This window comes from Ammospiza nelsoni, chromosome 30 (genome assembly GCF_027579445.1).
Source record: "Ammospiza nelsoni isolate bAmmNel1 chromosome 30, bAmmNel1.pri, whole genome shotgun sequence".
In the NCBI taxonomy this organism is placed as follows: Eukaryota; Metazoa; Chordata; class Aves; order Passeriformes; family Passerellidae; genus Ammospiza; species Ammospiza nelsoni.
In genome coordinates this window covers 2419278-2446201 of record NC_080662.1, presented here as the reverse complement: position 1 = coordinate 2446201, position 26924 = coordinate 2419278, and the positions used below count along the sequence as shown (strand labels likewise).

General features: G+C 56.9%; 5 protein-coding genes across 6 annotated transcripts; 2 read left to right on the top strand and 3 right to left on the bottom strand.

Annotated features, from left to right (window-relative positions):
* Positions 1-1272: 1272 nt before the first annotated feature.
* Positions 1273-2937, bottom strand: NODAL (nodal growth differentiation factor). Its single transcript, XM_059490926.1, has 3 exons — positions 2643-2937; positions 1507-2243; positions 1273-1425 (listed from the first exon to the last, which is right to left on the bottom strand). Exons 1-3 carry the CDS (start codon positions 2935-2937, stop codon positions 1273-1275), a joined length of 1185 nt encoding a protein of 394 aa, XP_059346909.1.
* A 799-nt stretch (positions 2938-3736) lies between these two features.
* Positions 3737-12183, top strand: ASH2L (ASH2 like, histone lysine methyltransferase complex subunit). Its single transcript, XM_059490861.1, has 16 exons — positions 3737-3847; positions 4239-4308; positions 4560-4705; positions 5524-5612; positions 5900-5994; positions 6078-6173; positions 6325-6420; positions 6544-6619; positions 8419-8512; positions 9474-9691; positions 9825-9992; positions 10074-10267; positions 10593-10685; positions 10807-10905; positions 11221-11280; positions 11659-12183. Exons 1-16 carry the CDS (start codon positions 3741-3743, stop codon positions 11764-11766), a joined length of 1809 nt encoding a protein of 602 aa, XP_059346844.1. The 5' UTR covers positions 3737-3740; the 3' UTR covers positions 11767-12183.
* Positions 12159-16097, bottom strand: STAR (steroidogenic acute regulatory protein). Of its 2 annotated transcripts, XR_009420206.1 has the most exons (8): positions 15913-16097; positions 15101-15214; positions 14753-14880; positions 14507-14665; positions 13518-13702; positions 13234-13327; positions 12952-13131; positions 12159-12920 (listed from the first exon to the last, which is right to left on the bottom strand). XR_009420206.1 is itself a non-coding variant. In XM_059490862.1 (7 exons), the coding sequence occupies exons 1-7, from the start codon at positions 15974-15976 to the stop codon at positions 13024-13026; spliced, it is 852 nt and encodes a 283-aa protein (XP_059346845.1). In that variant the 5' UTR covers positions 15977-16097; the 3' UTR covers positions 12159-13023. The 2 variants fall into 2 exon arrangements, 1 of the variants encoding a protein (XP_059346845.1); XM_059490862.1 differs by having other exon boundaries at positions 12159-13131.
* Positions 16098-19634: 3537 nt separating this feature from the next.
* On the bottom strand, positions 19635-21531 carry LSM1 (LSM1 homolog, mRNA degradation associated). The gene is made up of 4 exons (XM_059490874.1): positions 21405-21531; positions 21193-21261; positions 20569-20684; positions 19635-20105 (listed from the first exon to the last, which is right to left on the bottom strand). The coding sequence occupies exons 1-4, from the start codon at positions 21448-21450 to the stop codon at positions 19935-19937; spliced, it is 402 nt and encodes a 133-aa protein (XP_059346857.1). The 5' UTR covers positions 21451-21531; the 3' UTR covers positions 19635-19934.
* An 87-nt stretch (positions 21532-21618) lies between these two features.
* Positions 21619-26186, top strand: BAG4 (BAG cochaperone 4). The gene is made up of 4 exons (XM_059490974.1): positions 21619-21710; positions 22935-23174; positions 23943-24188; positions 24899-26186. The coding sequence occupies exons 1-4, from the start codon at positions 21663-21665 to the stop codon at positions 25385-25387; spliced, it is 1023 nt and encodes a 340-aa protein (XP_059346957.1). The 5' UTR covers positions 21619-21662; the 3' UTR covers positions 25388-26186.
* Positions 26187-26924: the final 738 nt, after the last annotated feature.

Below are 26924 nucleotides of genomic sequence, written 5' to 3'. Positions count from 1 at the left end.
GGCCAAACCCAGGCTGATCCGTTCTGCACACCCGGACTAATTCCCCCTCCCCGGGGCTGCCAAACCCGGACTGATCAATTTGGCCAAACCCAGACTGTTCCCCCTCCCCGGGGCTGCCATGCGGGAGGACACGCTCACCCCGGGGCTCTTGGGACCCCAACATCTCCCCCAGCCCCATCATCTCCCCCAGCCCCATCATCTCCCCCAGCCCCATCATCATCCCCAGCCCCAACATCTCCCCCAGCCCCATCATCATCCCCAGCCCCATCATCGCCCCCAGCCCCATCATCACCCCCAGCCCCAGCATCGCCCCCAGGACCCCTCTGGATGGTGCCTGCACCACACAGCTCAGAATTCCCTGCTCCTACAGGGCACGGCCCTTCCCCTATCTCCCAGGGGTAAATAAAGCAGGAAAATCCCTTCAGCCTCCCCTTCCACGCTTGCAGGTGCCTCCTTGAGCAACCCAGGGTGGGAACAGTGCTTATCTCAGGCGAGATTTGGAGCTTTGCAGCATCTCTTGAACCCCTCACTCTGGTAAGTTCCAGAGGTCACCTGCTCTCAGAGCAGGGAGGAGCTGTGGGTGCAACAGAGGGGACACAGAGAAAGGGACACTCACACCCTGGCACGCCATCAACAGCAAAAATCAGCAGAACCCAATGGGCATTTTTAATAGATATAATTTATTGATGAATTGTACAGCTGTGACCTTTTCACTACCAGCCCTTCCAATGAGGGGGAAAAGGCTCGAGCAGAGCTGTGCTTATTTGTTTGTAACATCTGCCCAGCTGGGGCTCTGGACACTGACAAATACATTCACTTGTCTGAGTTGTCATAGAAAGGTGACAGTTTTAATAGAAATATAATAAAATTGTTGGAAGAAACACTTAAACCCGCGGGGAAATTGAACACCCCAGTGGTGTGTATGCTCAGCATGGCCAGACCCTGGAGCTGCAAGCTCCTGAGAACCTCTGGCTCCTGGTGATTCCCATGGCTGGGAAAAGCAGCTGAGCCATGGCACGGAGCCGTGCCCAGCCCCGCCTCTGTCCCACACAGGGCACCCTCCAGCCCCTTGGCAAACACTGGGCGCAGCCTCAGGGAGGTGCCTGGTGGCTTTTCCATGTAGAGCCTGGATCCAGCCAGGCACTGTGGCCGTGCAGAGCTGCCGGGCACCTTCTCCTCCCCAGCTCCTGTGCCAGCTTCAGGGTCACCCTGCTGCTCCGTGCAGCGCTCCTGGGGCATCGAGGCACTCCTGTGCACCTTCCTAGCGGTGCCTCAGTTGCAGCCACACTCCTCGACGATCATGTCCTCGTGGTGGCGGACCACGACCTCGCCCCTCTCGTAGTAGAGCATGGAGAGGGGGCTCATCTTCACCGGCGAGCAGGCGGGGCACGGCACCAGGTTGGGCTTGTAGAGCTGCAGCAGACTCTGTGGGAGACACGGGAAGGGCAGAATACCCCCCTGATGGGGCGAGGGGGTGAGGGGGATGCGGGGGCAGCACCCTCTTACCTGGATATAGGCGTGGTTGGTGGGCTTGAACGTCTCATCCACGGGCGAGGGGCACAGCCCCTCACAGCGATACGCGTTGTACTTCTTGGGGTACACGATCCAGCTGCCCCAGCCCGTCTGCTCGAAATCCACCATCATGTCCACCCTGCGGCACAGCGGCCGGCCCTGCTGCCGGCCCTGCTCCCGCGGGGCGCCGCCTTTGATGCGCTGTCTGTCCGTCCTGGTCCTGCGCTGCCGCCGCGGCCCCGCGCCCCTCCAGCCGCTCTCCCGCATGATGTACTTGGAGGTCTCGGCCGTCCTGATGAGGCTGTGCTCGCCTGGAGACTTGTCCTTGGAGAAGACGAGCAGCAGCACGCTGTCCGCCGCGTCCCCGCCGCTGTCGGCGTCTCCCGGTGCGGCGGGAGCGGCGGAACCGTTCACATCCCACCGGCTCTGCTGCCCGGCGGGCACGGCCTGGTGCAGCCAGCCCCGCAGCAGGTTGGTGACCTCAAAGACTTTCCAGGAGGCTTGGCTGGCAGAGGGGGTGCCAACCACGGTGCCCAGGAAGAGCTGGTGGGGGCAAGCCCCGTCCGGGCGGCACCGGCGGCGCTGGCTGTGGTAGATGTCCAGGGAGGCGTTGTGGGCGCGGGAGAGGCCGGACAGACGGACGCGGAGCTGGGCCAGACTGACCTCCTGGCTGCTGGACAGCGAGGACATGTCGAAGGAGAGCGACCAGCGGGAGCCGTTGTGCATGGAGCCTGAAAGGCGAAGGAATGGTGAGGGGAGCGGTGCCAGGGGTGCCAGAGCTGGGGGGGACGGGCACCAGCCCTGCCAGGGGAGCCTGAGGGTCGGGAGAAAGCAGCTGGATCCACCTGAGAGGCACCAGAGCCTCGGACAGGGCTGGGATGCCCGGGACAGGGGGAACCGGGGACAGGGATGCGCGGGGACAGCGCTGGTCCCGGGACAGGGACAGTGGCAATCTCGGGAGGAGGGATGGTGCTCATCCCGGGGACGGTGCTGATCCCGGGGATGGGGTCTGATCCCGGGGACATCAGCACCGGGAACGGTGCCGGTCCTGGGAATAGTGCGGGTCCCGGGACAGGGATGCTCAGGGTCGGTGCCGGTCCCGGCACAGGGATGCCCGCGGCACCACTCACCGTGCGGGGAGAGGCTGAGAGCGGCGGCGGCGGCGGCGCGGAGCGGGGCGGGAGGGGCGCGGAGCAGCTGCAGCATCAGCGGGGGACAGCGCGGCGGGGCGCGGGCCGGGGCGGGGGTCGGTGCCCAGGTGAGCGGTGCCCGGGGGGACGCTCCGGTCGGTGCCCAGGTGAGCGGTGCCCGGGGAGACGCTCCGGTCGGTGCCCAGGTGAGTGCCCGGGCGGGAGCGCTGCCCAGGCGGAGCAGGGCGAAGGCGCAGAGCGCCAGCGCGGGCACGGAGCGGAGCGGGACCCGCATGTCTGCCCGGGCCACCCGCAGCCGCCCTATTTGTACAGCGGCCCCGAGCGCCGCCCCGGCAGCCCCCTCCCCACAGCCCCCTCCCCTCTTCTCCCCGTCCCTCTTCCCATCCCTCCGTCCCTATCTCTGTGCTCCCTCCCCTCCGCCCCCATCTGCCTCCCGGCCATCCCTCCCCGTTCCTTTGCCCTCGTCCCCCGCCCTGCTCTTTCTCCGTCTGTCCTTCTCCCCATTCTTCCCCCGCTGCCTCCAGCCTTATCCATCCATCCATCCATCCATCCATCCATCCATCCATCCATCCATCCATCCATCCCTTCATCCTTGTCTCATCCCTGCATTCCCCCAGTTCTCTTTCTCCCCGTCCGTCTGTCCCTCCGTCCCCACCACCCCTCTCCGTCCTTCTGTCCCTGTGGCCGGGGTTTGGGGGCGGCCACCCCCGCTCTATGCGATGTCACCGCTGTCCCCAGAGCCCGGGGACGAGCGGCCCGGGCACATCCCAGCCCGGTCGGTCCTTGGCGGGCGGAGCAGCACGGGGGGCACCCCTGGCCCCCAATCTCCGTGGCGGGACACCCAGAGAGGCCACACTCGTCCTTGCTGGGAGGAAATACGCTCATTCCTCCCGCAGGACACCGGGACCCGCTCCCGGTTCAGCCCCCGCTGTCAGCCCCGCTCCGGTGACGTCACGGCCGCTCAGAGTGACGTCACACCTCCCCGCGGCTCGCTCCCGGCGGCCGCCAGCAGGGGGCGCGCTCCCGGCGCCCCAAATCTCGCGAGATCCCCGCGCTTCTCGCGGCAGCGGCGCGAACATGGCGGCGGCAGCGGCGGCCGAGGGCGCCGAGCCCCCCCCGGAGCCACCCCCAGCCCCGGAGCCCCCGGCGCCGCCAGAGCCGCCCGCCACCGACGCCGAGACCGGGTATGTCCCTCCCTGGCTGTCCCGTGGGAGCGCCGCGCTGCCCGGGCTCGGCGGGACCTGGTCGCGTTACCATGGGAACGCGGATGGGGGGCCCGGCACTCCGAGACTCCCTCAGCCCCAGTCCCGCCATGCCCCGGGTCCCGACCCTCCGGGGCTCCCTCAGCCCGAATCACACCGGGTCCCGGGGCTCCCTCAGCCCCAGTCCCGCCATGCCCCGGGTCCCGGGGTTCCCTCAGCCCCAGTCCCGCCATGCCCCGGGTCCCGGGGCTCCCTCAGCCCGAGTCACACCGGGTCCCGGGGCTCCCTCAGCCCCAGTCCCGCCATGCCCCGGGTCCCTGCCGTGCCCCCGAGCGCCGGTGCGGGCTCCGCTCTGATCTCTGTGCCCTGGCAGGGGGGACGCCGCCATGGTCGATGCCAGCGCGGCCCTGGAGACCGAGTCGGCCAACGGGAAGGAGCCGCTGGTAGGTGCCGGTGCCGTGGGCACGGAGGGGTTGGTTCGGCCGGGGAGGAGCATCCCTTAAGGCCAGCTTGGGATTTGCTTCCTTTGCTTCCTTAAAGGATTGTTTTGGAAGTTAAATCTCCAGAGTGGAGTGTACAAAACAGCTCCAGGCTGCTCGCAGCAGGGCCGTGGGTTAGGGGAAAGGATTTATTCCCTCTCAGATTGCTGCCTGCCCCGGGCACTGTTGGATTCCTGGCTCTGCTCCGCTTGCAGGACGCTGCCGGGGATGGCGCTGAAGCCATGGATGCTCAGGGCGGTTCCGGGGACGAGGAGAACGCGCGGCAGCTGGGCGAGATCGAGCTGCAGTGTGGCATCTGCACCAAGTGGTTCACGGCTGACACCTTCGGCATCGACACCACGTAGGTGATGGCTGGCAGGGCCAGCACGGGGCTTTAAAATGGAGTGTTTGGAGTCTGAGCTCCCAAGGACCTGGCCGTGTCCTTGAATAGTTGGTGTGTTGTGTAAATAAAGCTTTGTGATAAAGGCACCCCCGTGAAATACCACTGTTAGCAGTCTGTGCTTTTAGGGAGGGAAGGAATACTTGGAATAATTAATTTCTTAACCCGGTGTAGTAAAGAATAATTAATTTTCTTTCACTCCAAGAAGAACATTGAGGGGCTGGAGTATGTTCAGGGAAGGGAACGGAGCTGGGAAGGAGCTGGAGCACCAGGAGGGGCTGAGGGAGCTGGGAAGGGGCTCAGCCTGGAGCCTCAGGGGGGACCTTGTGGCTTGGCTTTTCACCTGGCATAATTACTTTCTTAACCCAGTGCAGTAAAGAATAATTAATTTCTTTCACTCCAAGAAGAGCATTGAGGGGCTGGAGTGTGTTCAGGGAAGGGAACGGAGCTGGGAAGGGGCTGGAGCACCAGGAGGGGCTGAGGGAGCTGGGAAGGGGCTCAGCTTGGAGAAAAGGAGGCTCAGGGGGGACCTTGTGGCTCTGCACAGCTCCTGCCAGGAGGGGACAGCCAGGGGGAGTCCCAGGGAACAGGGACAGGAGCAGGGGAGGTGTCCAAGGAAGGGCTGGAGGTGGCACTGAGTGCTCTGGGCTGGGGACAAGGTGAGGATCAGGCACAGACTGGACTCAGAGGGCCTTTCCAGCCTCACAGATTGTGGGATTCTTGAACCTGATGCAATAATTGCACTGTACCCAGCCCTAACAAAGCTGATTTTCCCCCAGGTCGTGTCTGCCCTTCATGACCAACTACAGCTTCCACTGCAACGTGTGCCACCACAGTGGCAACACCTATTTCCTGAGGAAACAAGCCAGTGAGTTTGGGAACAGCTCCTTGGGAGATGTTTTGTGCAAGATCATCCTGGAGGCTTGGTTTTGTCTGAAATCAGTGGGTGGGCTCTGCTGAGACTTGTGGAAAATGACCCAAAATCCCAATTTTACAACCATGTGTGGCTCCTAAAAACGTTTTGCTATTGATTTATGAAGGTGTATAACTGGTTCAGGACAGAATTTGGGAGGTTTTGCAGTTTTCTCAGGGTGATCACTGTGTCTGGGTGTCTGATTTTTCCCCCAAGTGTAATTGGGGTGTTTTGTTTCTCAGATCTGAAGGAAATGTGCCTTAGTGCTCTGGCCAACCTGACGTGGCAGTCAAGGACCCAGGATGAGCACCCCAAAACAATGTTCTCCAAGGATAAGGTCTGGTTCTTGGGGAGCTCACAGCACTGGTGGTGTCAGCCAGCAAGAGGAGGAGCTCCCACAAATGTTTTCTGTTCCTACAGGACATTATCCCCTTTATTGATAAATACTGGGAGTGTATGACAACACGGCAGAGGCCTGGCAAAATGACTTGGCCCAATAATATTGTCAAAACCATGGTAAGGATTGAGGGGAAATCTGTGGCTTTGGGTTTCTGACATCTGGGCTTGGAGCTGCTGATGTATCATTAATAGGAACTACTGGGGTTTAAAAATTGTTAATGAATTTGTTGTGATCTTACCCTGTGTAACTAAAACTCCTCTGTTTTAGTGTAAAGAAAGAGATGTGTTCCTGGTGAAAGAGCATCCAGACCCAGGCAGCAAAGACCCAGAGGAAGATTATCCCAAATTTGGGCTTCTGGATCAGGTATGGGATGGGAGACAGGAGGAAGGTGGGGTCCCACTGATTCCTTTCTGCCCAGTCAAGGGGCAGATTTTGGGTGGGTGGGAGCCCCAGCAGGCTCAGAGTGTTCCCTTTGATCTCCTGCAGGATCTTGCCAATATTGGTCCAGCCTATGACAACCAGAAGCAGAACAACGCTGTGTCCACGAGTGGAAGCTTAAATGGCAAGTTCTTCACTCAGGGGGGGTTTGGGTATTTGGGACTAAGCTGCATTTCCCAGTGCAGTGAAACTGTCCTGTAAACTGACCTTATGCTTATGCTCAGAAAGTCTCTCTGTGCCTTTTTATAGAAAGATTAACTGTGTGTCTTGGGAAGGTTCAGCCCTTTCTTGACTGTGACGAGATAAATCAAGGTGCTCGCTGAAGGCTGAGCTTGTCACTTTGCTCCTAGAATGGTTTTAAATTTCCTCCTTGACTTATTCAGATTTCCTGTTTCCCATCTTGCTGAGGGTACTCAGGGCAGCCTTGCTGCAGTAAATTAACTGTTAATGACTTTATGTATTAATAATCTTTATTAAACACATCCCAGTAGTGCAGGCAGGAGGTTTTTGGGTCTTTTTAAAGCAGGTTAGAGATATCTCAGGTGTGTTGTTTCCATGTCATGCACTGGTTGTTTTTTGTTCCATTTCTGGGAGACTGACAAACATGTGGTGCCACTTCTGTTCTCGCAGGTGGAGCCTCCCTGGGAGGTAAATATTTACCTTTCAGCTTCTAAAACTTAAGTATTGCTGTTTGCAAAGCTTTTCTTGCTCGATTCTCTTAGAAGCCAAAGTCAATCAAAAATGAAAGCGTGCCCTGATGTGATTGCAGTTGGACTTCAATACAAACCAGCAATTCCAGTCTTTAATCTCAGTAGTTAGAAGCTTTTAATTGCCATATTCTGCCCTACTTGACTGATTTAAAGGTTTTGTTTATTTATTTTACTCCTATGTTTGTTTTTTCTGTATCAATTGACCTGATGTTGTAGTTTTAATGCTTAAACAATTGGTCTGAAATTTACAGTGCAGTGGTTTGTTGGGCAATAATTGGTTTTTTGGGCAAGGCTGACAAACTGGAGAGCCTGAATGTTTGTCTGCACTGAAATCAGGGAGTGCAGCTGGGTCAGGTCATGTTTGTGCAGAATATGGCATTCCCTGGATGGTTTGGATCCCTTACACTGTAAGGGAGTGCTGGTAATGGAAGAGCTGACTGGAGTTTTAGTTACCACACAAATGTGGTTTGTGAAGGTGTTTGTCTACAGTACATGAAATTTCCATAGTTTTCCTTGTAAATCAGCAGTGATATCTTTGGAAATAGCAAGATGACAAAATGCATGTATGATTTAATTTGTTTAAACCTGCTGATATTAATTTAAGTTTGACATGTAGCTTTTCCCACACTCAGTTTTATTACTGAGTGCTGAGTTCAAACTAATTTGCTGCTCAATCACAGAACTGATTTCAGTAGTACTGAAGAGAAACACCTCTTGCTTTTCATTTTTCCTCAACTCAGGTGTATTTTATTTTGTAGATGGAAATTGAACACTGAGTGCTTTTTGTTGGTTGGTGTCAGTGTTCCTCCAGCACAGGGTCACTGGGTTGGTGGCTGTGATTTGGGCTGTGACTGGAATCCCCAATAATAAGAATAATAATATTAAAGCCTCTGAAGTGGATCCCAGTGCTGCTGCAGAAAAAGATTCTTAATTCTCACCTGAAAAGCTCAGATTGAGCTTGTTTTGCTGCTCAATCTCCTTTAGCTCCCGCTCTAAATTCAGAGCCCTCAAAAGCTGAGCAGAAGCCACATGAAAGTTGTGGGCTTTGCTGTGCTCGTTGGCAGTGAAGTTTGGTTCACAGCACCTGTGGCCAAAGGCACCTGAGCCCAGGAGCTGCTTTGGTGTGGCTGCTCTGCCCCTCTGTGCCCAGGGATGCCGTGGGGCTGGCACTGGCCAGCGGCAGCTCCTGAGCAGGGCTGGTTTGTGTGTGCAGGGGGAATGGCTGCAGGGGGCAGCGGCAAGGGCAGAGGGGCCAAGCGCAAACAGCAGGACGGGGGCACCACGGGCACGGCCAAGAAAACACGGAGGTGAGAGCTGGGGGCCATGGAGGGCAGGGATGGGCACGGGGGATGGCACAGGGATGGGCATGAGGATGGCACAGGGATGCGTACAATCGCTGGCTGGGGGCTCTGTACAAATCACAGACAGGACAGGACTGCTGGGAACGTGCCTTGAGCTGTTTGATTTTCCAGCATCAGCCTCATTACATGGTTATGACAATGGGAAGATGCCATTAGTTCATATCCTCAGCAGCAGACCAAGAACTTGGTGGTACAACTCACTTTAAAAGTTTTTTGACCAATCACAAAGCAAAAGCATATTGACAGTAGTTCTGTTCAACCACTATAAGCACAGGTACCTTTGGTTAAACAATGCTTGCTTATTTCAAATACAATCCCTGCTTGTGAGCCTTAAAACACAACACACAGAGCTCCATTATTAAGCTTAAAACTGCCTAATATCTCACTAGATAAACTTTTCTGCAGCTTAGAGAGTTATTCTAGACAAGCATTAATACACAGACCATTGTTCTATTTGTCCTTACTTTTTTACTTTTTACATAATTTTTCTGCTGATTTATTTTATGGCTGCTGCTTAGCTCTAATCACAGTTCTGCTGTCTCTGAGCCCTGCCTTGTGCAGCTTTCCCAAAACTTTCTGATTTTATGGATTCCCACAGGTACCAGTCAGGGACAGTGGCACTTGTGATGCCCTAAGCTGCCTCCCAGCTGTCTCTGCCCTTGGTGGGTGTCTGGGGGTCACTCCTATGATGTCACTGGTGACATCAATCATAGACCTGATTTCAGAAACACTTTTTGCACTGATGACATCATGAGTGACTGATGGGTCACAGGCTATCAGTGATTTGCAGTACATGACTGCGCTCGGAGCGTGCAGCCCCTGAGCACAGGGACAGCTCTGCAGGGGGTGTCCTGGGGTGACAAGTGGCAGCCCCTGGGGATGCCACTGTGGTGTTTGTGTGTTCCAGTGACCCGCTGTTCGCAGCCCAGCGCCTGCCCCCCCACGGGTACCCTCTGGAGCACCCCTTCAACAAGGACGGCTATCGCTACATCCTGGCCGAGCCTGACCCCCACGCCCCCGACCCTGAGAAGCTGGAGCTGGACTGTTGGGCAGGAAAACCAATTCCTGGGGACCTGTACAGAGCCTGCCTGTATGAGAGAGTCCTCCTGGCACTGCATGACCGAGGTACAGAGCTCCTTAGGGTGTGCACTTGTGTTTCCTTCCAGAGGCATCTCAGTCAGAGCTTAAATCCACCTCTGTGTTCACTTGCCTTTTGACATCGCCACGTTAAAAATGACAAGTGTGTGCTCCCCTGCAGCTCCCCAGCTGAAGATCTCTGATGACAGACTGACTGTGGTTGGGGAGAAGGGCTATTCCATGGTGAGGGCCTCGCACGGCGTGCGGAAAGGAGCCTGGTACTTTGAAATCTCCATGGATGAGATGCCTCCAGACACAGCTGCCAGATTAGGCTGGTCACAGCCCTTGGGTAAATAATCTTACAAAACATTTCTCAGCAGGTGCTCCTGCTGCATTCCCTGTGTTCACCGTGAAGGGTTTGTTTCTGCAGGGAACCTCCAGGCCCCTCTGGGATACGACAAGTTCAGCTACTCCTGGCGCAGCAAAAAGGGAACCAAGTTTCACCAGTCCATAGGGAAACACTATTCCTCTGGCTACGGACAGGGAGATGTCCTGGGGTTTTATATCAACCTTCCAGAGGATACTGAGACAGCCAAATCCCTGCCTGACACCTACAAAGACAAGGTGAGGTGCAAGTTCACTGTTGGATTAAGCATTGGCAGGTGGAAAACTGGAAAATGAGCTGCTGTGCCCCTTTTTGTGCCCATCCTGCCTCTTGATACCTCTGTGGTTCCTGGGGGAGAGGCCCAAAGTGTTGATCTCAAGAAAGCAAAACACTCCAGGATGGGATTGCCCACATCTCCTTTCACCTTCCCCTCCTGGCTCTGAAATCTCTGAGCTGTGGGAGTCACTCCTCACAGGTACTCTGACACCAGGCACGCCTGGCCCTGAGCAGGCGACAGGTAACAGATTTTGGGCTTGTTCCTGATGTTGTTTGCTGCTTTTTTAGGCTTTGATCAAATTCAAAAGCTACTTGTACTTTGAAGAGAAGGATTTTGTGGACAAAGCAGAGAAGAGCCTAAAGCAAGCCCCTGGAAGCCAGGTGAGTTTTTGCTGTCACTTCAACTCGTGCCTGACCTGAGTGAAAGGGAGCAGGCATTAATCTTGTCAGGGTTGCTGTGTCCTGACAGCCACCATCAGTGGGAAAACCTTTCATTTTTCAGATCATATTCTTCAAGAATGGTGTCAACCAAGGAGTTGCCTTCAAGGACATCTTTGAGGGGGTTTATTTTCCTGCTATCTCTCTGTACAAAGGCTGCACAGTAAGTGAGGGGTGTTTGAAAGGGAGTCCCTAAATCCATCAGTTTCACACACCAAGTGTGTTCATGCACAAAGTGTGGGCATCCAGGAGTGTGCCAAGTGAAAAGGAAAGATGGGAATCATTTTAGTGACTCTGGAACAATCTTGCTGTTCACATGTGTAACAAGATTATCAAATTGCTGAAGTAACATCAGCAATGTTTGTTCCTGTTTGCTTGTACAGGGTGTGGAGAGGCTCAGGAGTAGGAAGGAATGAGAATGGAGGACTAAAGAGATTTCCCTGGATTTTTAGATTTAATGAAAATATGTTTTCCACAGGTTTCCATAAACTTTGGGCCATATTTCAAGTATCCACCAAGAGACATCACTTACCATCCTGTAAGTAAAACTGAACTTCGTACTTCATTTGAAAACCTCATTATTTAAATCAAAGATGTTTTGGTGTGATTCATAGCACACCTGTACCTGCCCTTCAGTCTCAATACCTGGACTAAAGGAGCCAAAAGGATTGTGTTAAAGTATATGTAAGGACAGATATCCAAATGAATCATTACATTTTAATTAAATAATAGGTGCTATTATCTTGTTCCTCTTGGTAGATTTTTGGCCTCATTTGTCAGTAAGGGGGCTGAATTGTTGTTCAAGGAAACACTTGGAATTTCCCCCCTGCCAGAACTGTTTTGAGGAGGGAAACAGCCCTGGGCTGTGTGGTCCCTCCTTGTCCAGGAGTGCAGCTCACTGTGCTTCCCCCTGCAGATGAGTGACATGGGCTGGGGGGCCGTGGTGGAGCACACGCTGGCAGATGTCCTGTACCACGTGGAGACAGAGGTGGATGGCAGGAGGAGCCCTCCCTGGGAGCCCTAAACCCCAGCACTGTGGCTTTGCTGCAGAGGAAGCTCCATCTGTGTCTCAGTGATCAGCCAAGGAGCCAACAGGCCGAGGAGGGTGCAGCCCTGGCTGGCAGGTGTTGTGTGTGTGTGTGTGTGTGTGTGTGTGTGTGTGTGTTCACAGCTCCCCACGGCCCCAGGAGGGTGTTTTGTGCTGCTGGGGGTGTTGAAGAACCTTCTCCCAGGCTGTGACAGCTCAGGACCTGCCAGCTGTGGCTGCAGTGACCCTGTGCTCAGGTGTGTTTGGCTGGTGGTGGCCAACAGCTCCCAGCCAGGATGGCTCTGTTGGAACAACACGGCTGCATGCAAGACTGAAATTTGGGCTTCTGTCCAAACTGTATTTTTTTTCCTCCACAGACTGGAAACCAGTTTAAAAATAAAGGCTTTAACTCTTCTTTTTATTCTTGTTTTTGTCTTGTAAATTGTTACAAATGACATTGAAACTCAAAGTAGCTACACTTTGAGATCTTTTGAGCTGAAGATCTCCTGTGCACAGGAGTTACATGGGGCCTAATGATCATCATTGCAGAGCTTTGGGTGAATAAATAATTTGACATTTCTTATTTGTTGGTACAGGAAAAAAAATAAATTAGAGCTTAACAAAATTAAGTAAGTGGTGTGTTTGAGCTTAGGGAGAGTAAAAGTTGAGGTTCAGTCAGGCTTGTGTTTGCCTCACTGAGGATGTACCTTCCCAGTCAGCTATTAGCCCAGACCTTTAATTGTAGACAGCACTAATTAAAGCTTTATTTATTCATTGAAAGTAATTAGGGAGGGTGGAGTTGGCTGATTGGGCCAGCACATGCTCAGTTAAGCAACTGCAGGAATTAAATTTTTAGTCCTGCACTTACACAACAAGCTTCAATAAATAAACTATTCTATTTATTGAGTGTAACTGTGCATTAATTAGTGGAGTCTGCTATTAAAGGCCTGGCTAATTGAAGTGACACGATTCCATACTTGGTTCCTGAAGGAAGCCCTGCACAGGGTGGTCAGCAGGTCATGGTCAGTAGGCTGTGGTCAGGTGGTGATCAGCAGGTCGTGGTCGTCAGCAGGCTGTGGTCAGCAGGCCCTGGTGGTCAGCAGGCCCTGGTCAGTGGCTCATGGTGGTCAGCAGGCTGTGGTGGTCAGCAGGCCATGGTCAGTGGCTCATGGTGGGCAGCAGGCCATGGTCAGTGGCTCATGGTGGTCAGCAGGCCCTGGTGGTCAGCAGGCTGTGGTCAGCGCCTAATGGAGGTCAGCAGGCCGCAGGCACCGGCCGGGCCAGGCGCTTCCGCAGGTGTTTGGCAAAGTCCACCTGTGTCTGGGACAGGACCTGGTTGATGATGCTCTTGGGCAGCCACCCCTGGGGAGAGCAGACACAGCCTGTGAGCAGAACTGGCCTCCCTCAGTGCCCCTGGCTCCCCCAAAACCCCTGGCTCCCCCAGGCTCCCCCAGCCCCAGGTACCTTGAGGTCAATGCTGAGCAGCCAGGTGAGCCTGGTCTGGGAGGGGCTGCCGGGCAGTGGGCGCAGGACCATGCAGGTGGGACCATTCTCAGCCCTGGTGGGGAGAGAGGCTCAGGTCAGACCCCAACTTGGACTTTCCAGCCTCAAAAATGCACTTTGGGCTTTCTGCAGCAGCTCCTGCTGCCTGTAGAAACCCAGCGACCCTAAGCCTGCAGTAAAACCCTCGTGCCCTGTGGGAATCTCCTCCCTGCTCACACATAACAAGGCTGAGCAGGTGTGGGTACCTTATGAAGCCCTCCTGCTCGGGCATGGCCCCGTAGGTGGTGGACATCCCTGCCAGCACACAGGTGGAGCCGCGTCTCCTGGAGCAGCGCACGCTCACAAAGTCCCGCGGCCCCACGATGTTCCCGGGGGTCGCGGCCGCCTTCTCGTGGGTGATCACCGTGTCCTTGCCAATCTTCTCCAGGATCTGCAGATCAGAATTAAAGCTTTCATTGACTGCAAGCACAGCTAAAAGCTGCCTTTGGCCACCAGGTGTTCAGATACAGGGTCTGACAAAGACTTGACAATGACAATAATTCCAAATACTTGCTGTCGCAGACAACTTCTATGAAAAATCCTTTCCTTAAGATTTTTCCTCCTAAGAAGCCTCAGGAACAAAATGTAAACATTGATTATCTGCTGCTGTGGAATGCAACAGGTAGACCTTTGATTGGCCCATGTTAGATGTTTGTAATTAATGGCCAATCACAGCCCAGCGGGCTCAGGCAGAGAGCCCAACCACAAACCTTTGTTATCATTCTTTCTTTTTCTATTCTTAGCCAGCCTTCTGATGAAACCTTTTCTTCTATTCCTTTAGTATAGTTTTAATGTAATATATATCATAAAATAATAACTCAAGCCTTCTGAAACACGGAGTCAGATCCTCATCTCTTCCCTCATCCAAGAACCCCTGTGAACACGGTCACACTTGCTTGCCCCCAGGTGAGAGGTGTTTTTAATTCCTGAGTGAAAAACTATTCCCTTACTGCCTCTATGATTCTCTGTGCCTATTTCTTCCCCAGTCAGCCCCAACTTCCAGCAGAACTGGCAGCTCCTTGCAGGAAAATGCAAGGTGTTTCCTTACACTTGCATTAATTTCCTGCAGAATTAATCACACAGAAACTGCTCCAGACTCGCCTCAACACAGATACTGCAAAACCTCCTCCGCATCTGCAGCAGGAAATGCACTGAACACAGGCTGGCAGTGACAGGTGTGACACATTTCTCCTACCCTGACTTCTTTAACATTGGGGTTCCAGTCTCCCATCTGCTCCATGTTGTCCACCAGCTCTCCATACACCGTGTCCAGGGGCTGGTCCACCACCACCTCCAGCCGGAACACCTTCCCCACGTCTGGCAGCACCTTGCTCAACACTTTGTCCCCGTTTCCCTGCAGAGGGGAGGGCAGAGTTAGCACCAGAGCTGCTCTCAAGGGGAGGGAGGGCTGCAAGGCAGCACCACAGGGCACAGCACCCACCGCCACCGTCTCTGTCTTCCAGTCGTCCTGGTCCTCCAGGATTCTGAGGGATTTCTGCAGGGCCTCCTCTCCTTGCTTGATGTAAGACATTTCCATCTCACTGAAGGGTTTCTCTTCCAGCCTTGAGCCTGCAGACAGAGGCAGGGCTGAGCAAGAGCAGTGTAATGTGCCAGATGAGCTTTATCCACACCAATACCCTTCTCTGTGCCCAGGGGATGGCGATTACACCCAGTTCCCACTCTGCCTTTGGCTCGCAGAAGCACAGCCCGCCCTCAAGCAGGTTTTCCCCCAGCCTGTGAGGGTCTCTCCCCAGCAGGAAGGAACAGACCCCTCAGGTGTGTCACTTACTGAGCAAGGAGCTTCTCCTGCGCACCTGGTGGATCCAGGTGCTGGGTCCTGGGCTGTGGCTGGCCAGCCTGCTCAGCTCCTGGCTGATGGCCACGGCAGCTTGTCTCCTCAGACCTGGGGAGAGAGCATGTCACCCACCTGGCCCTTACCGTGGTCTTTTCCCCCATTTAAACACACAACATGGAAAAGTCCCTGCTTGTCACCATCTCGGTGTCCCTACAGGAACAGGGAGCAGCTGGCTGCCATCACACTGCCCTGGGGTAGGTGATTCTAAGCAATCCTGAGCTTGGATCCAGCTCCAAACCGTGCAGCAGTAAAAGCACCGAGGAGCATCGTGCAGGAAAGAGCATGGAAATGGAGCACAGAAGTACAAAACCCTCACAGCCAGGGGAGTGTGACCCAGAGCTGGTCACAGGGACATGAGCCAGCCCCTTAGTGACAGGGCTCAGGGTTTCAGGGACAGTAAACCACAGAACCCAACATGCTGCAGAGCGGGGAGAACATCGCCGAGGCCCCAGCCACCACTCTGAGGAGTTCGGGAAGAAAGAGAGCCCTTTGTGGAGCCTGTGACTCAACAGGAGCTTCTCTAACAAACTTGTCAGAAAATCTGACTCTGCCTGTGACAGTGGGGAGAGAATCCCTGAGCCCCAGGCAGCCGGACAGGAGCAGCCTCAGTCCCATCCTGTCCCAGACAGCCGGACAGGAGCTGCCTTGGCCCTGTCCTGTCCCAGGCAGCCGGACAGGAGCAGCCTCAGTCCCATCCTGTCCCAGGCAGCCGGACAGGAGCTGCCCCGGCCCGCAGCCGGACTCACCGGTCATGTTGCGCAGGTGGCGGTAGGAGATGGCGGCGCAGAGCTTGGACGTGGCTGGCAGCATCTTCTGAGGGCTTGGAGCGTCGGCTGGGCAGTGATAGTGACAGTGGCAGTGGCTGTGCCCTCAGGGATGGCCGCGCTGTCCCGGTGTCCGTCCGTCCGCACCGATCGCTGCTCTGGCCCGGCCCCGCCGTGCTCGGCCTTAAGTACGCGGTGCTGAAGGATTCTGCCCCGTCAGGCGGGAGATAAGCGCCGTCACTGCGGGCCCTCACGGCGGGCCGGGCCCCCGGGCCAAGGCCGGGCCCGCTCCCCGCGCACAGCACGCGGGGCCGGGAGCGTGAGGGCCCCGCGGAGCTGGCCCGGGCCCGGGCACGGCAGAGCCCCCATTGAACAGCCCCGGCCCCGGGCACGGCAGGCAGAACCCCCCCGAACAGCTCCGTGATGTTTTCTGAAAAATCCTTTCCTTAGGATTTTTCCTCCTGAGAAGCTGGGAGGCCTCAGGAACAAAATGTAAACATTGATTATCTGCTGCTGTGGGATGCAACAGGTGCATCTGTGATTGGTCTCATGTGGATGTTGGTAATTAATGGCCAATCACAGTCCTAACCCTAACCAGACTGTCTCAGTCAGTCACAAGCCTTTGTTATCATTCTTTTTCTATTCTTAGCTAGCCTTCTGCTGAAATCCTTTCTTCTATTCTTTTAGTATAGCTTTAATATAATATATATCATAAAATAATAAATCAGCCTTCTGAAACATGGAGTCAGATCCTCGTCTCTTCCTTCATCCTAAGACCCCTGCAAACACCACCACAGATATTCCACAAATTGTGGAATAACGAGCCAGGCTGAGACTCTGTGCACAGGAACCCACAGAAAGCTGAATATTAAAACCATTGAGCTGCTGAGCCTGGGGCTGAAGTGAGGAGCAGCCCCCCTACTCCCCAGGCGCCGTTATCTGCCCCAGCACGGCGGAGCAGCGATAATGCTCAAGGCTGAGATGACATTTCTGGCATGAATTACGGCCTGGAGAGCAGCACTCGCAGGAACCTGTGAATTCCAGCTGCTTCCTTTGACGTCAGCCCCTGCACCCTCTGCAGGGAGCCTGACCTTGCTCCCCCATTTCAACAGCGTGGCCCAGGGGGAGGTCACCCCCTCACTACGCCAGCAGCCCGGCCATGGGGAGCTTTTTATCCCCCCCTGCCTGTCCCCCAGCTTTCCCGAGGTGATTTGAGTCCCACCTGCCTTCCAGAACGCTCCTGCTGCTCCCCAGGGCTGCCATTCTCCACACGGGCCAGGAAACACCTCAGGCTCAGGTCAGCATTGTGGGGTTGCAGGGAGGTGCTGCAGGGAGCAGGAGGAAGCCAGCAGCTGCACCATCCCTGTCCAAAACCTTTGCTGGGAGCTCCTCTTCTGTGCTATCCCTGTCCAAAACCTTTGCTGGGAGCTCCTCTTTGCAGCCACGCTCCCACAAGTGTGATTCCCAGGTCATGGCACAGCTCTGGGCTTCACCCACCTGCTCCCACCGCCCTGCACAGGTGGGGAGAGAGGGTTTGGAAGCCCTGGGAATGCCCAGCCCAGAGCTCTGGCCGAGCACACACTGACAGGTCTGGGTGTTGGGGACACCAGAGACACCCCAATATTGTGCTGTGCCCCAGCCCTTGCAGTCCCCCTGCCCTGGGAGTGAGGGCACACAGCCCTGGAGCTGTGAGTGATCCAGGGTTCTTATCCCAGATCCAGGGAGCCCCTGGCTGGAGTGATCCAGGGCTGTTTTCCCAGATCCAGGGAGCCCCTGGCTGGAGTGATCCAGGGCTGTTTTCCCAGATCCAGGGAGTGATCTAGGGCTCTTATCCCAGATCCAGGGAGCCCCTGTGAGAGATCCAGGGCTGTTTTCCCAGATCCAGGGAGCCCCTGGCTGGGAAGGATCCAGGGTTCTTATCCCAGATCCAGGGAGCAATCCAGGGCTGTTTTCCCAGATTCAGGACTGTTATCCCAGATCCAGGGAGCCCCTGGCTGTGAGCAATCCCCAGATCCAGGGAGCCCCTGGCTGGAGCAATCCAGGGTTCCTATCCCAGATCCAGGGAGCCCCTGGCTGGAGCAATCCAGGCTTCTTATCCCAGATGGAGGCGCCGCTCCCAGCGCGAGGCCTCGGCACAAGGACACGCAGTTGTTTGTGAGAAGAACCAAAACAAACCATGCAGAGCCACCCCTCTGGCTCCAGGCTGGAGGGCACCAGCCCAGCTGTGCCCTCAGGAGGGGACACAGGCACACTGTGCCACAGCATGGGAGGAAATGCTGCCGGTGAGCAGGACACAGAGCCCAAAAAGGCAGCAGGAACCCTCAGGGGGATCTGGTTAACTGGGACAGCTCAGCCCCCACAGACCCAGACTCCTGCACAAAGTCACCACACACAGGGCTTGCAGTACAAATGTACAAAATGTACAAAAACCAAAATGATGCCAACCAAAGGCACTGGAGCTTCACCAGGACCTGAAGGCTCAGGGACCCAAGAACCCTCCAACCTGCCCAGCTGAGCTTCCTTCTAGAACATTCCCCTCGCCCAGCCCGTTCCCAGGCTCTGTCAGGGTGACCCTGTCCCTCTGCAGCAGCACAGCCCCATCCCAAGGCTGCCCTGGTGCTATTTGGAGAGCACAGACAGACCAGAGTGCCACAGAGGTAACACCCAACACCCCGATAAGATAACAACAGCAAGGATGGATCCATGTCCTGACCCCCACCATCTCCTTACACCCCCAAAGCCCTGGGCTGCAGAGATGGGACCCCAGCACCAGGCTGGGCAGCCCTTGCCTTCCTAGGCATCTCTGTTATGATACCCCCTCACCCCAAAACACCCCCCAAACCAACAGCAGCAGCACAAACACCCCCAAAGAGCCACCCCTGCCTGCCAGAGACTTCCCAGCCACAGGCACCAGCTCCATTAATGCTTTTTATTCAGTTTTGTTAGAACAAGAAATAGCATTTCCTTGTTTAAACCTTTGCTACCCCCAAACCCACAACACCCACTCCAGCCCAACGGGGCAGAAACATTTCTCCCCAAAGGGAGCGAGTGAGAGTGGGCCAGCACTGGCCACAACAGCTGCCAGTGCTCAGCCCCAGCAAGCTGGGCTTGTCCTCTGTCCCCCCAGCGTGGATTCTTCACCCAAAGAACTCCCAGGGGAGCAGCCCTGCGTTGTCCCCGCCGAGGTTTGCCCTTCCCTGCCCACACCAGGAGGCTCCTGGGGCCTGGCAGCTGCCCAGAGCCAGCCCTGAGGCCAAGGACTCTCCTCCCCACGGGAGGAAGGGCCAGGGCACCTCGGGGCAAAGCTGACACAGCTGCAGCAGCTCCCCCAGCACCATGGAACAAGGAGGGGCTGGAGCTCCAGGCTGTGCCCAGGTGCAGCAGCTCTTCAGCAGCAGGTAATTAGTGGGTTCAGCTGGTAATTAGCAGGCTCAGCTGCAGGGGAATGGCACAGCCTGGCTGGGGGGGGTATGGCTGGTCTGTGTTGGGGTACAGGGGTTCTGCTGCCCTCTGCGTTGGGGTACCCAGGTTCTGCTCCCTTCCCACAGCAGGATCTTGCCACAGGCTCCAGCATTCTCTCAGAGTGGAGCAGGGGTGCCATCTGTCCCTGCACAGCACACATACAGGGGACAAGAGCTGGCCTGAGCGGTGTTCATCCTGAGAGACGGAACTGCCAGGGCCAGAACACGGGAAAACCATCGAGGTCAGGATCAAGGATTTATTTACATGTCAAGGAAACTCTCACCCAGAGTCATGTGAGGAGGAAAAAGCAAACAAAGCCAAGGAGCAGTGATTTGCCTCCCAAACACAAATGCTTGCACTCCCAGTGCGCTGGGCCCTCCTCATCTCCTTCTCCAGAAGGAGACCAAAGGCATGATTTGTGTACAGTTACCAGCACCACGGAAAAGACAATCTGAAAATGAAACCTGCCTTTCCAGGCAGTGTGCGCCTGCCCAGGGGGGTCCTGGAGCAGCCCTGGCTCCCTGCAGGAGAGGAGCAGCCCCTCAGTACTCATCCAATGTGTCAGCACGTGGCACGGAGAGGCCCCGCTCCTTCAGAGCCTGCACCTTCAGCTTCTCTGACTCCTGCTTGGCCTGCTGCTCCACCCGCTGCTCCTCCAGGATCTCCTCGATGGACACCTGCTGCAGAGGTGTGTCACTCTCCTTCTCCAGGTCCTGCAGGAGAAAGGAGCCTTCAGCACATACAGTCACCTGTGGCCATGCAGCAAGTCCCAGCAAACAGTGGGGCTGACAGAAAACAGAGGTGCTGGAAGTGCTCTGAGGGGTGGGGATGTGGGCAGGGATCTCCTGGGAAGGGGATCCTTTAGCAAACAGTGCTCAGCTCCTCCTGAGCCCATCCCAGACAGTGCCTGCTGGGGCAGAGCCAGCAGGGAGGTAGCAGGCAGGCAGCAGTGCCACCCTCCAGCAGTGCCACACCAGCTGGAGTTGTTCTTTGTCCTTGTGTCATCCCAGAGGAGCTGTGGCAGCAGGAGGCAGCCCTGCCCTGCAGGCTGGCCTTTCTGTGATGGCTCAGCCTGAGCTGCCTCCAATTCCAGCCCAACACAACAGCAACATTTCACAGCAGACAGACAGACAGACCGAGCATAACCCCGCCCAGCAGTGAGATTTGAGCACTTACAATTTCCCCCAGCAGCACCACATTCTCGCCCCTCACCACGAAGATGCCCCGAGGGATGTCGCCGTACTTCTTGCCCACGTGGATGCGCTCCACAGTCTGGTGCAACACCAGGTTCGCTGCAGCAAAACAACGACACAGACACAAAACCAGCGACGTTCCACCGTGAACCGCGGCTGAGCAGTGTCCCCCTGTCCCCTGGCACTCGGTGGCTGCCGGAGCCGGGACACTGAAGCCACCGAGACCCAGCGAGCTCCGAGCTGAGCCCACCCGAGACCCCCCAGCACAGAAGACGATGGTGATGCTCTGAGCAAGGATGGCCGGGAGGATGGACATCACCCCAGGCGGAGATGATAAACATCACCGGTCCCGGGAGGAGGATGAACATCACGGGTCCGGGAGGAAGATGATGAACATCGCCCGGTGCTTCTGCCCATCAAGCAGAACCACAGCGCTGGATGCACCCACGGCACGGGGAGCGCCCAGTGCAGGAGAAACCCCCGTGAAGCGCCCGGTCCAGAGGTTCAACCCCCAGCACAACCACACTGGGAAAGCAGCACGGCTCCCTCCTCATCTTCCTCCTCCTCCTCGCCATCCCCGGTGCTCCCCGGCCCAGCCCGGCCGTACCGAACTGGTCGATGCTCCGCAGGTACCCGATGAGCGTCCGGCCGTCCCTCAGCAGCACCAGGTGTTTCTCTACGGGAAAGAAGAGCGGAGCATCGGGCACGGCCCCCGCAGCACCGGGACCCACCGGGCTGCACGGGGAACGCGGAACCGGGGGCAGGACCGGGGGAAGCGGGATGCCGGAGCCCACGGCGGGGCGGCCCCGGGACACTCACTGTCGATGTCCTGGATCAGGCTGGCCGTGCCGGGCATGTAGTTCATGGTGCCGCCGCGCCCGCAGCGGAAGCGCCGCCATGCGCCGGTGCCGCCGCCGCCGCCCCGGAACCGCCCGCGCCGGGCGGGGCCCACCCGCCGCTGCCCTTTTAAGCCGCGCCAGCCGTGCGCGCGGGGCCGCCGCCGATTGGTTGGGGCCAGAGGGGAGCGGCAGCCGATTGGGCACGGGGCGCGTTGGGGGCGTGGCCCTGGCGGCGGCCATGGAGTCCCGCACGGCCGGGCCGGGCCCGCCCGCGGCGGCCGCGCAGGTAACGGGGGCGAGGGGCGGGCACGGATACCGGGACGGAAACAGATCCCGGGATGGAAACGGCCCCAGAGGAGGGCACGGCCCCGGGGATCGGACACAGCCCCCAAGGCGGGCACGGCCCCCGGGATCGGATAGCGTCCCCGGGACGGAAACGGCCTCTGGAACCGGACAGGGGCCCCGGGATGGACAGAGCCCCCCGGGAGGGCACGGACCCCATCACGGAAACGGCCCCGGGGCGGGCGGGCAGCGCTCAGCCCGGCCGTGCCCCGGTAACGGGCGCGCAGGGCGGTCCCCGGGCGGGCCTGCCCGCAGCCTCCCACGCCCCGCCGGCTCTCGTGGCTCTGCTCGCGGGGCCCTCCGGGCGTGTAACGGGGCGGAGAGCAGCGCGGGGAGGGAGGGAGGCGCTGCACCGGGACGTGTCTGGGGCACTGTGCTGGTGCGGAGATCCCGGGAACCCCGGAGCGCTTTGCGGAGCGGGAGGGCCACGGTAACGGGGCCGGGCATTGCCGGGTCCGGTGCCAGGGCTGGGGGTTACCGGGTCCGTTACCCGCGGGGTTGATGGCAGCTGGGTTTCGGGCTGCCGTGCAAATTCCGTGTGATGAGAAGGGTTTGCCGTGGTTTGGTTTGGTTTGGTTTGGTTTGGTTTCTCCTCTGGGCTGTCAGGATGGTCCGGCCCTTCTATAAATCCCGGCACACAGGTTGTGCAGCCTGCACTGTGGGAAGCAGCTCAGGGTGGAAAAATGCTGCTTTGCCCGAAGGTACAGGGAAATCCTGTCCTTCAGCATCCCCTCTGCCAGGTGGAAACTCAAGTTCCCTACACATCAGTTATGGGATGGATCCAGGTAAATTCTCAGACGTGGCCTGGGTGTGCAGACAGAGACTCACATGAGCTGCAGCTCCAGGAGCTGAACGCTGGCTGGCAGAGCTTGTCTGTTTGAGAACGAGCTTTTCATGAACACTGGCTGGCAGAGCTCGTCTGTTTGAGAATGAACTTTCCTGGAGAGTTTTCCATCTTCCCACTGGTGATGCAGAGCTGGCGTTGAATCCTCCAGGAGCCGCTCACTGTGAGGGGCTGCACAACTCCCCCTGAGGCCAGCTGGTACAGCCAGGTTAGACCAGGAAAGCCTAAAACTGGGGCAGAACACTGCAGGAAGGGCCAGACTCGTTCCTGGATCACCTGTGCCCATGCCCCATCACCTTCCCTGTGCTCTTCCCCTGTCCCCAGGCGATGGATTCTCCCTATGCCAACGGAGCCTACAGCCCCCCGTACCCGCACTACGCCAGCCTGCCCCAGCCTCGGGGCTTCTACTGCTCGGGGCCCCCGCGCAGCCCGTACCCCCCGGAGCCCACGGGCCTCTACCGGCCCCCGTCGCCCGCCCCCGCCTGGAGCTACGTCCCCCCGGAGTGTCCCCCCGAGGGCTCGGCCCTCCGCAGGCAGCAGGTGCCCGGCTACTCCCCGCCACAGGTAAGGGCAGGGCGTGTGGTTCGTGGCACGGGTGGCGGGGCTGGGACAGGGGGAGCGGCTCTGGTGGCTCTGAGGGCCTGGTGCTGCCTGGTTTTGCTCTGAGCAAAAGTGGTGGGCAGCCTGTTCTCTGGAGAGCCTGAGCTTTTGGGTCAGGGAAGTGGGAATGGGGCAGACAACGTGAGCTGCTGCTGCTCCATCCAGCTGCCAGGGCTGGGTGAGGGTGCAGTGACCCCGCTGTAACACCTGTCCCAGGGCTGTGTGAGGAGCAGGGCTGGGAATGACCCCCCTGTAACGCCTGTCCCAGCTGCCAGGGCTGTGTGAGGGTACAGTGACCCCTCTGTAATCCCTGCCCAGAGCTGTGTGAGGGTGTTGTGACCCGCATGTAACGCCTGTCCCAGGGTGCAGGGCTGGCAGTGAGCCCCCTGTAATGTCAGTCCCATCTCCCAGGGCTGTGTGAGGGTGCAGAGCTGTGTGAGGGGTCTGTGCCCCCCCTATAACACCTGTCCCAGGGCCGTGTGAGGGTACAGGGTTGGGAATTACCCCCCTTTAATGCCTGTCCCAGCTCCCAGGGCTGTGTGAGGGGTCTGTGCCCCCCCTATAACACCTGTCCCAGGGCCGTGTGAGGGTACAGGGTTGGGAATTACCCCCCTTTAATGCCTGTCCCAGCTCCCAGGGCTGTGTGAGGGGTCTGTGCGCCCCCATAACACCTGTCCCAGGGCTGTGTGAGGGTGCAGTGCCCCCCCGTCACTCCTGTTCCCATCCCTGCAGACCCCAGGAATGCCGATGCCGCAGTATCAGTACGGAGACAGCAGCGCAGGGGTGGCAGGGCAGGGCCCAGTGCCACAGCCCCGAGCCCTGGAGGACACCTGGAGCCCCCACTCTGGTTTTGGGGTGCAGCCCCGCTACGCCTGGCCCGCCTCGGGGCACGGCAGCCTCTACATCTCGGATTCACAGCCAGCCTGGAGCGGCAGTGGGGCCCCTTCCCACCCTCCCTCCTGGGACTCACAGGGACAGGTGAGCTCCTGTTTGCACACAGAGCACTCAAACCCATGGCTGGGATTCTTGTGAAGGGTAAAATGTCCTGGGTGGGTCTTGAAATGGGTCTGACAGGCTTTAAAGTGACTCCACTTTTTTGGTGCCCGGTAGCAGCCCTGATGTGACCGTGCTCACAGGGGTCTCAGGTTGAGGGAAGAGATTCTGTGTTTCAGAGGGCTTGATTTATTATTTTATGATATATATTACATTAAAACTATACTAAAAGGATAGAAGAAAGGATTTCATCAGAAGGCTAGCTAAGAATAGAATAGGAAAGGAATGATAACAAAGGTTTGTGACTTGGACTCTCTGTTCAAGCCAGCTGACTGTGATTGGCCATTAATTAGAAACAACTAACATGGGACAATCACAGATGCACCTGCTGCATTCCACAGCAGCAGATAACCATTGTTTACATTTTTGTTCCTGGTGCTTCTCTGCTTCTCAGGAGGGAAAATCCTAAAGAAAGGATTTTTCAAGAAAGATGTCTGTGACACCCTGATGGGGGTTCAGGGGTTCAGATTCCTCCTCTGCACAGGTGCCCCTTGCTGGGGTGTTGTTTCTACCATAGGAGCAGAGTACAGCTCCCTGTCCCAAGCATCCCCAGCCCTGTTGGGTGCAGGATGAGAGCAGGAAGCTGCAGGTTAAAAGGAAATGCACTTAGAGATGTTTTCTCCCTCTGACTGCAGGACTCTGTCTACAGCAGAGCTGAGCAAAGCCCCACCCAGCACAGTTACTACCCTGATGGCAACCAGCGGCACTCAGGGCCAGGAAATGAGCACAGGGTGGCCAAGGCTGCCCCATCCCAGCCCAGGGTGCAGTACAGTGCCCAGCCCCAGCTCTACGACCTCACCTCACGGAAACCCACGGCCAGGAGCCACGAGCTGGGCTTCAAACCCGCTGAGCAGCCTGCCACACATCCTGCAGCCCTGCAGCCGGAGATTCAGAGGATCCTGCACGTCATGGGCGAGGCCGAACAGCTGGAGGAGGAGGTGGATGAGTTTGTAGGGAAAAAGACAGATAAATCCTACAGGCTGCTGGAGGAGATGCTGACCAAGCTGCTGCTGGAGCTGGATTCCATTGAGACTGGGGGCCAGGACAGTGTCCGGCAGGCCAGGAAAGAGTCCGTCCACAGAATTCAGGCCATACTGGAAAAACTGGAAAGAAAGGGGTTGTGAAAGCACATGAGCCACAACACACAGCCTGTTGTTGAGGTTCCAAAGAGTTCTCTTAAATCTCAGCTCGTTCTGCTACGCACTATTTGACAATGGAATAGCAATAAGCCCTGAGTTAACAAATCAAATCCAACCCACCAAAAAAGCCAGCCCAGAAAGCCCAGCCCTGATAAACAGCTCAGCAAAGGACAAATGGAGGGAGGTTTGAAGCAGCAAAAGTGTTGGATGAAGGTGTTGAAGAGAAGTGGGCCAAGGATGGAGCCCTGTGGGGTTGTGCCCAGTCTCTGGGTGCCTCCCACAGCCACAGCCAGGCTTCAGACACTCCTCAGATGTGCTGCAAGGTGCAGCCACCAACCAAGACTCTGGGCTTGTCCTCACTGCCTGTAATTTCAGCTTCAGCTCCCTTGCCATGAGCCCCGTGTGTCCTCAGAGGGGTTGTTTGGGTTTAGTGCACTCAAGGAGCAGCACTGAGGTGCTGGAGGGAGGGACTGTGCTGGCACATGTCACATCATGTGGTGCAGAGCCAGTGTGGGGTGTCCCTGTGGGCACAGAAACAGACCTGAAATCCCCATTGTGCCACTGAGAGGAGTGCAAGTCAAGGCAAGAGCAGGGGCAGGATGCTTGGAAGTGATTTCCAGGTCACTTGGGTCAGAATCCCCTGTTTTATGTCCCTCTCCATCCTGTGAGTTGTGCAGCACCACGGGGAGGGAACAGCTCGGCCTGTTCCAGCCTCCTGCGCAGCAACTCACTGCTATGTGTGGCACCTAATAAACCCTGACCAGTTTTAAATGTTATTTTGTAATTGAGATGTCTCAAAGTCTCTTTTTCTTTAAAGAGAAGAGGTGAGGAAGGTTTTGTAACTCAGACTAAAGCTCCAGCCCAGCAGTACCAATGAACAGAACATCTGAGAAGGCTCTTTTGGGGTGCCCTATTGCTTCCCAGGCAGTGCAGATGCTCCAGGAGCCTCCAGCTGTGGCTCTAGGGCCGGTGTGAAAGAGGGTTTGGAAGGGATTTAGGATGCCTGGCCATGCCCTGTGTGCTCCCAGCCAGCCAGATGAGGTCCTGGAGGCAGATCCCACATTCCCAGACAGGGCTGTGGCCACAGGATGACCTTTGGAGCTTGTTGAGATGTGTCCATGAGCACACGTGGTCAGTTTGCACAGCCAGCCACATCCAGGCTGAGCTGGCAGTGAGCTGCATGTCCTGGGACAGGGAAAGGATCTGCTGCTGCTTCATTCTGTGTCAGGCAGGGAGCAGTTCTGAGCTGTTCTGTGCTTCCAGCCTGGCAAGTGCCTCCTGAGGGCTGCTGGCTGTGCTGGGAGATCAATAATTCACATATCAGAGAGTGCTGCCCTGTCATTGTGCTGGTGAGGTGAGTGCCACCCCTTCCCAATCAGCTGAACCCATCCAGGTAGGATATTCCTGAGCAATATTGCTTGTCCCTGCCTCCTTGGTGGAGGGTTATGTAAATCCCTGGAGAAAAGCCCAAGATGAAGGAGTGGGCTGAAATTGGAGGTTATCATTGCAGGGTGTGGGGATC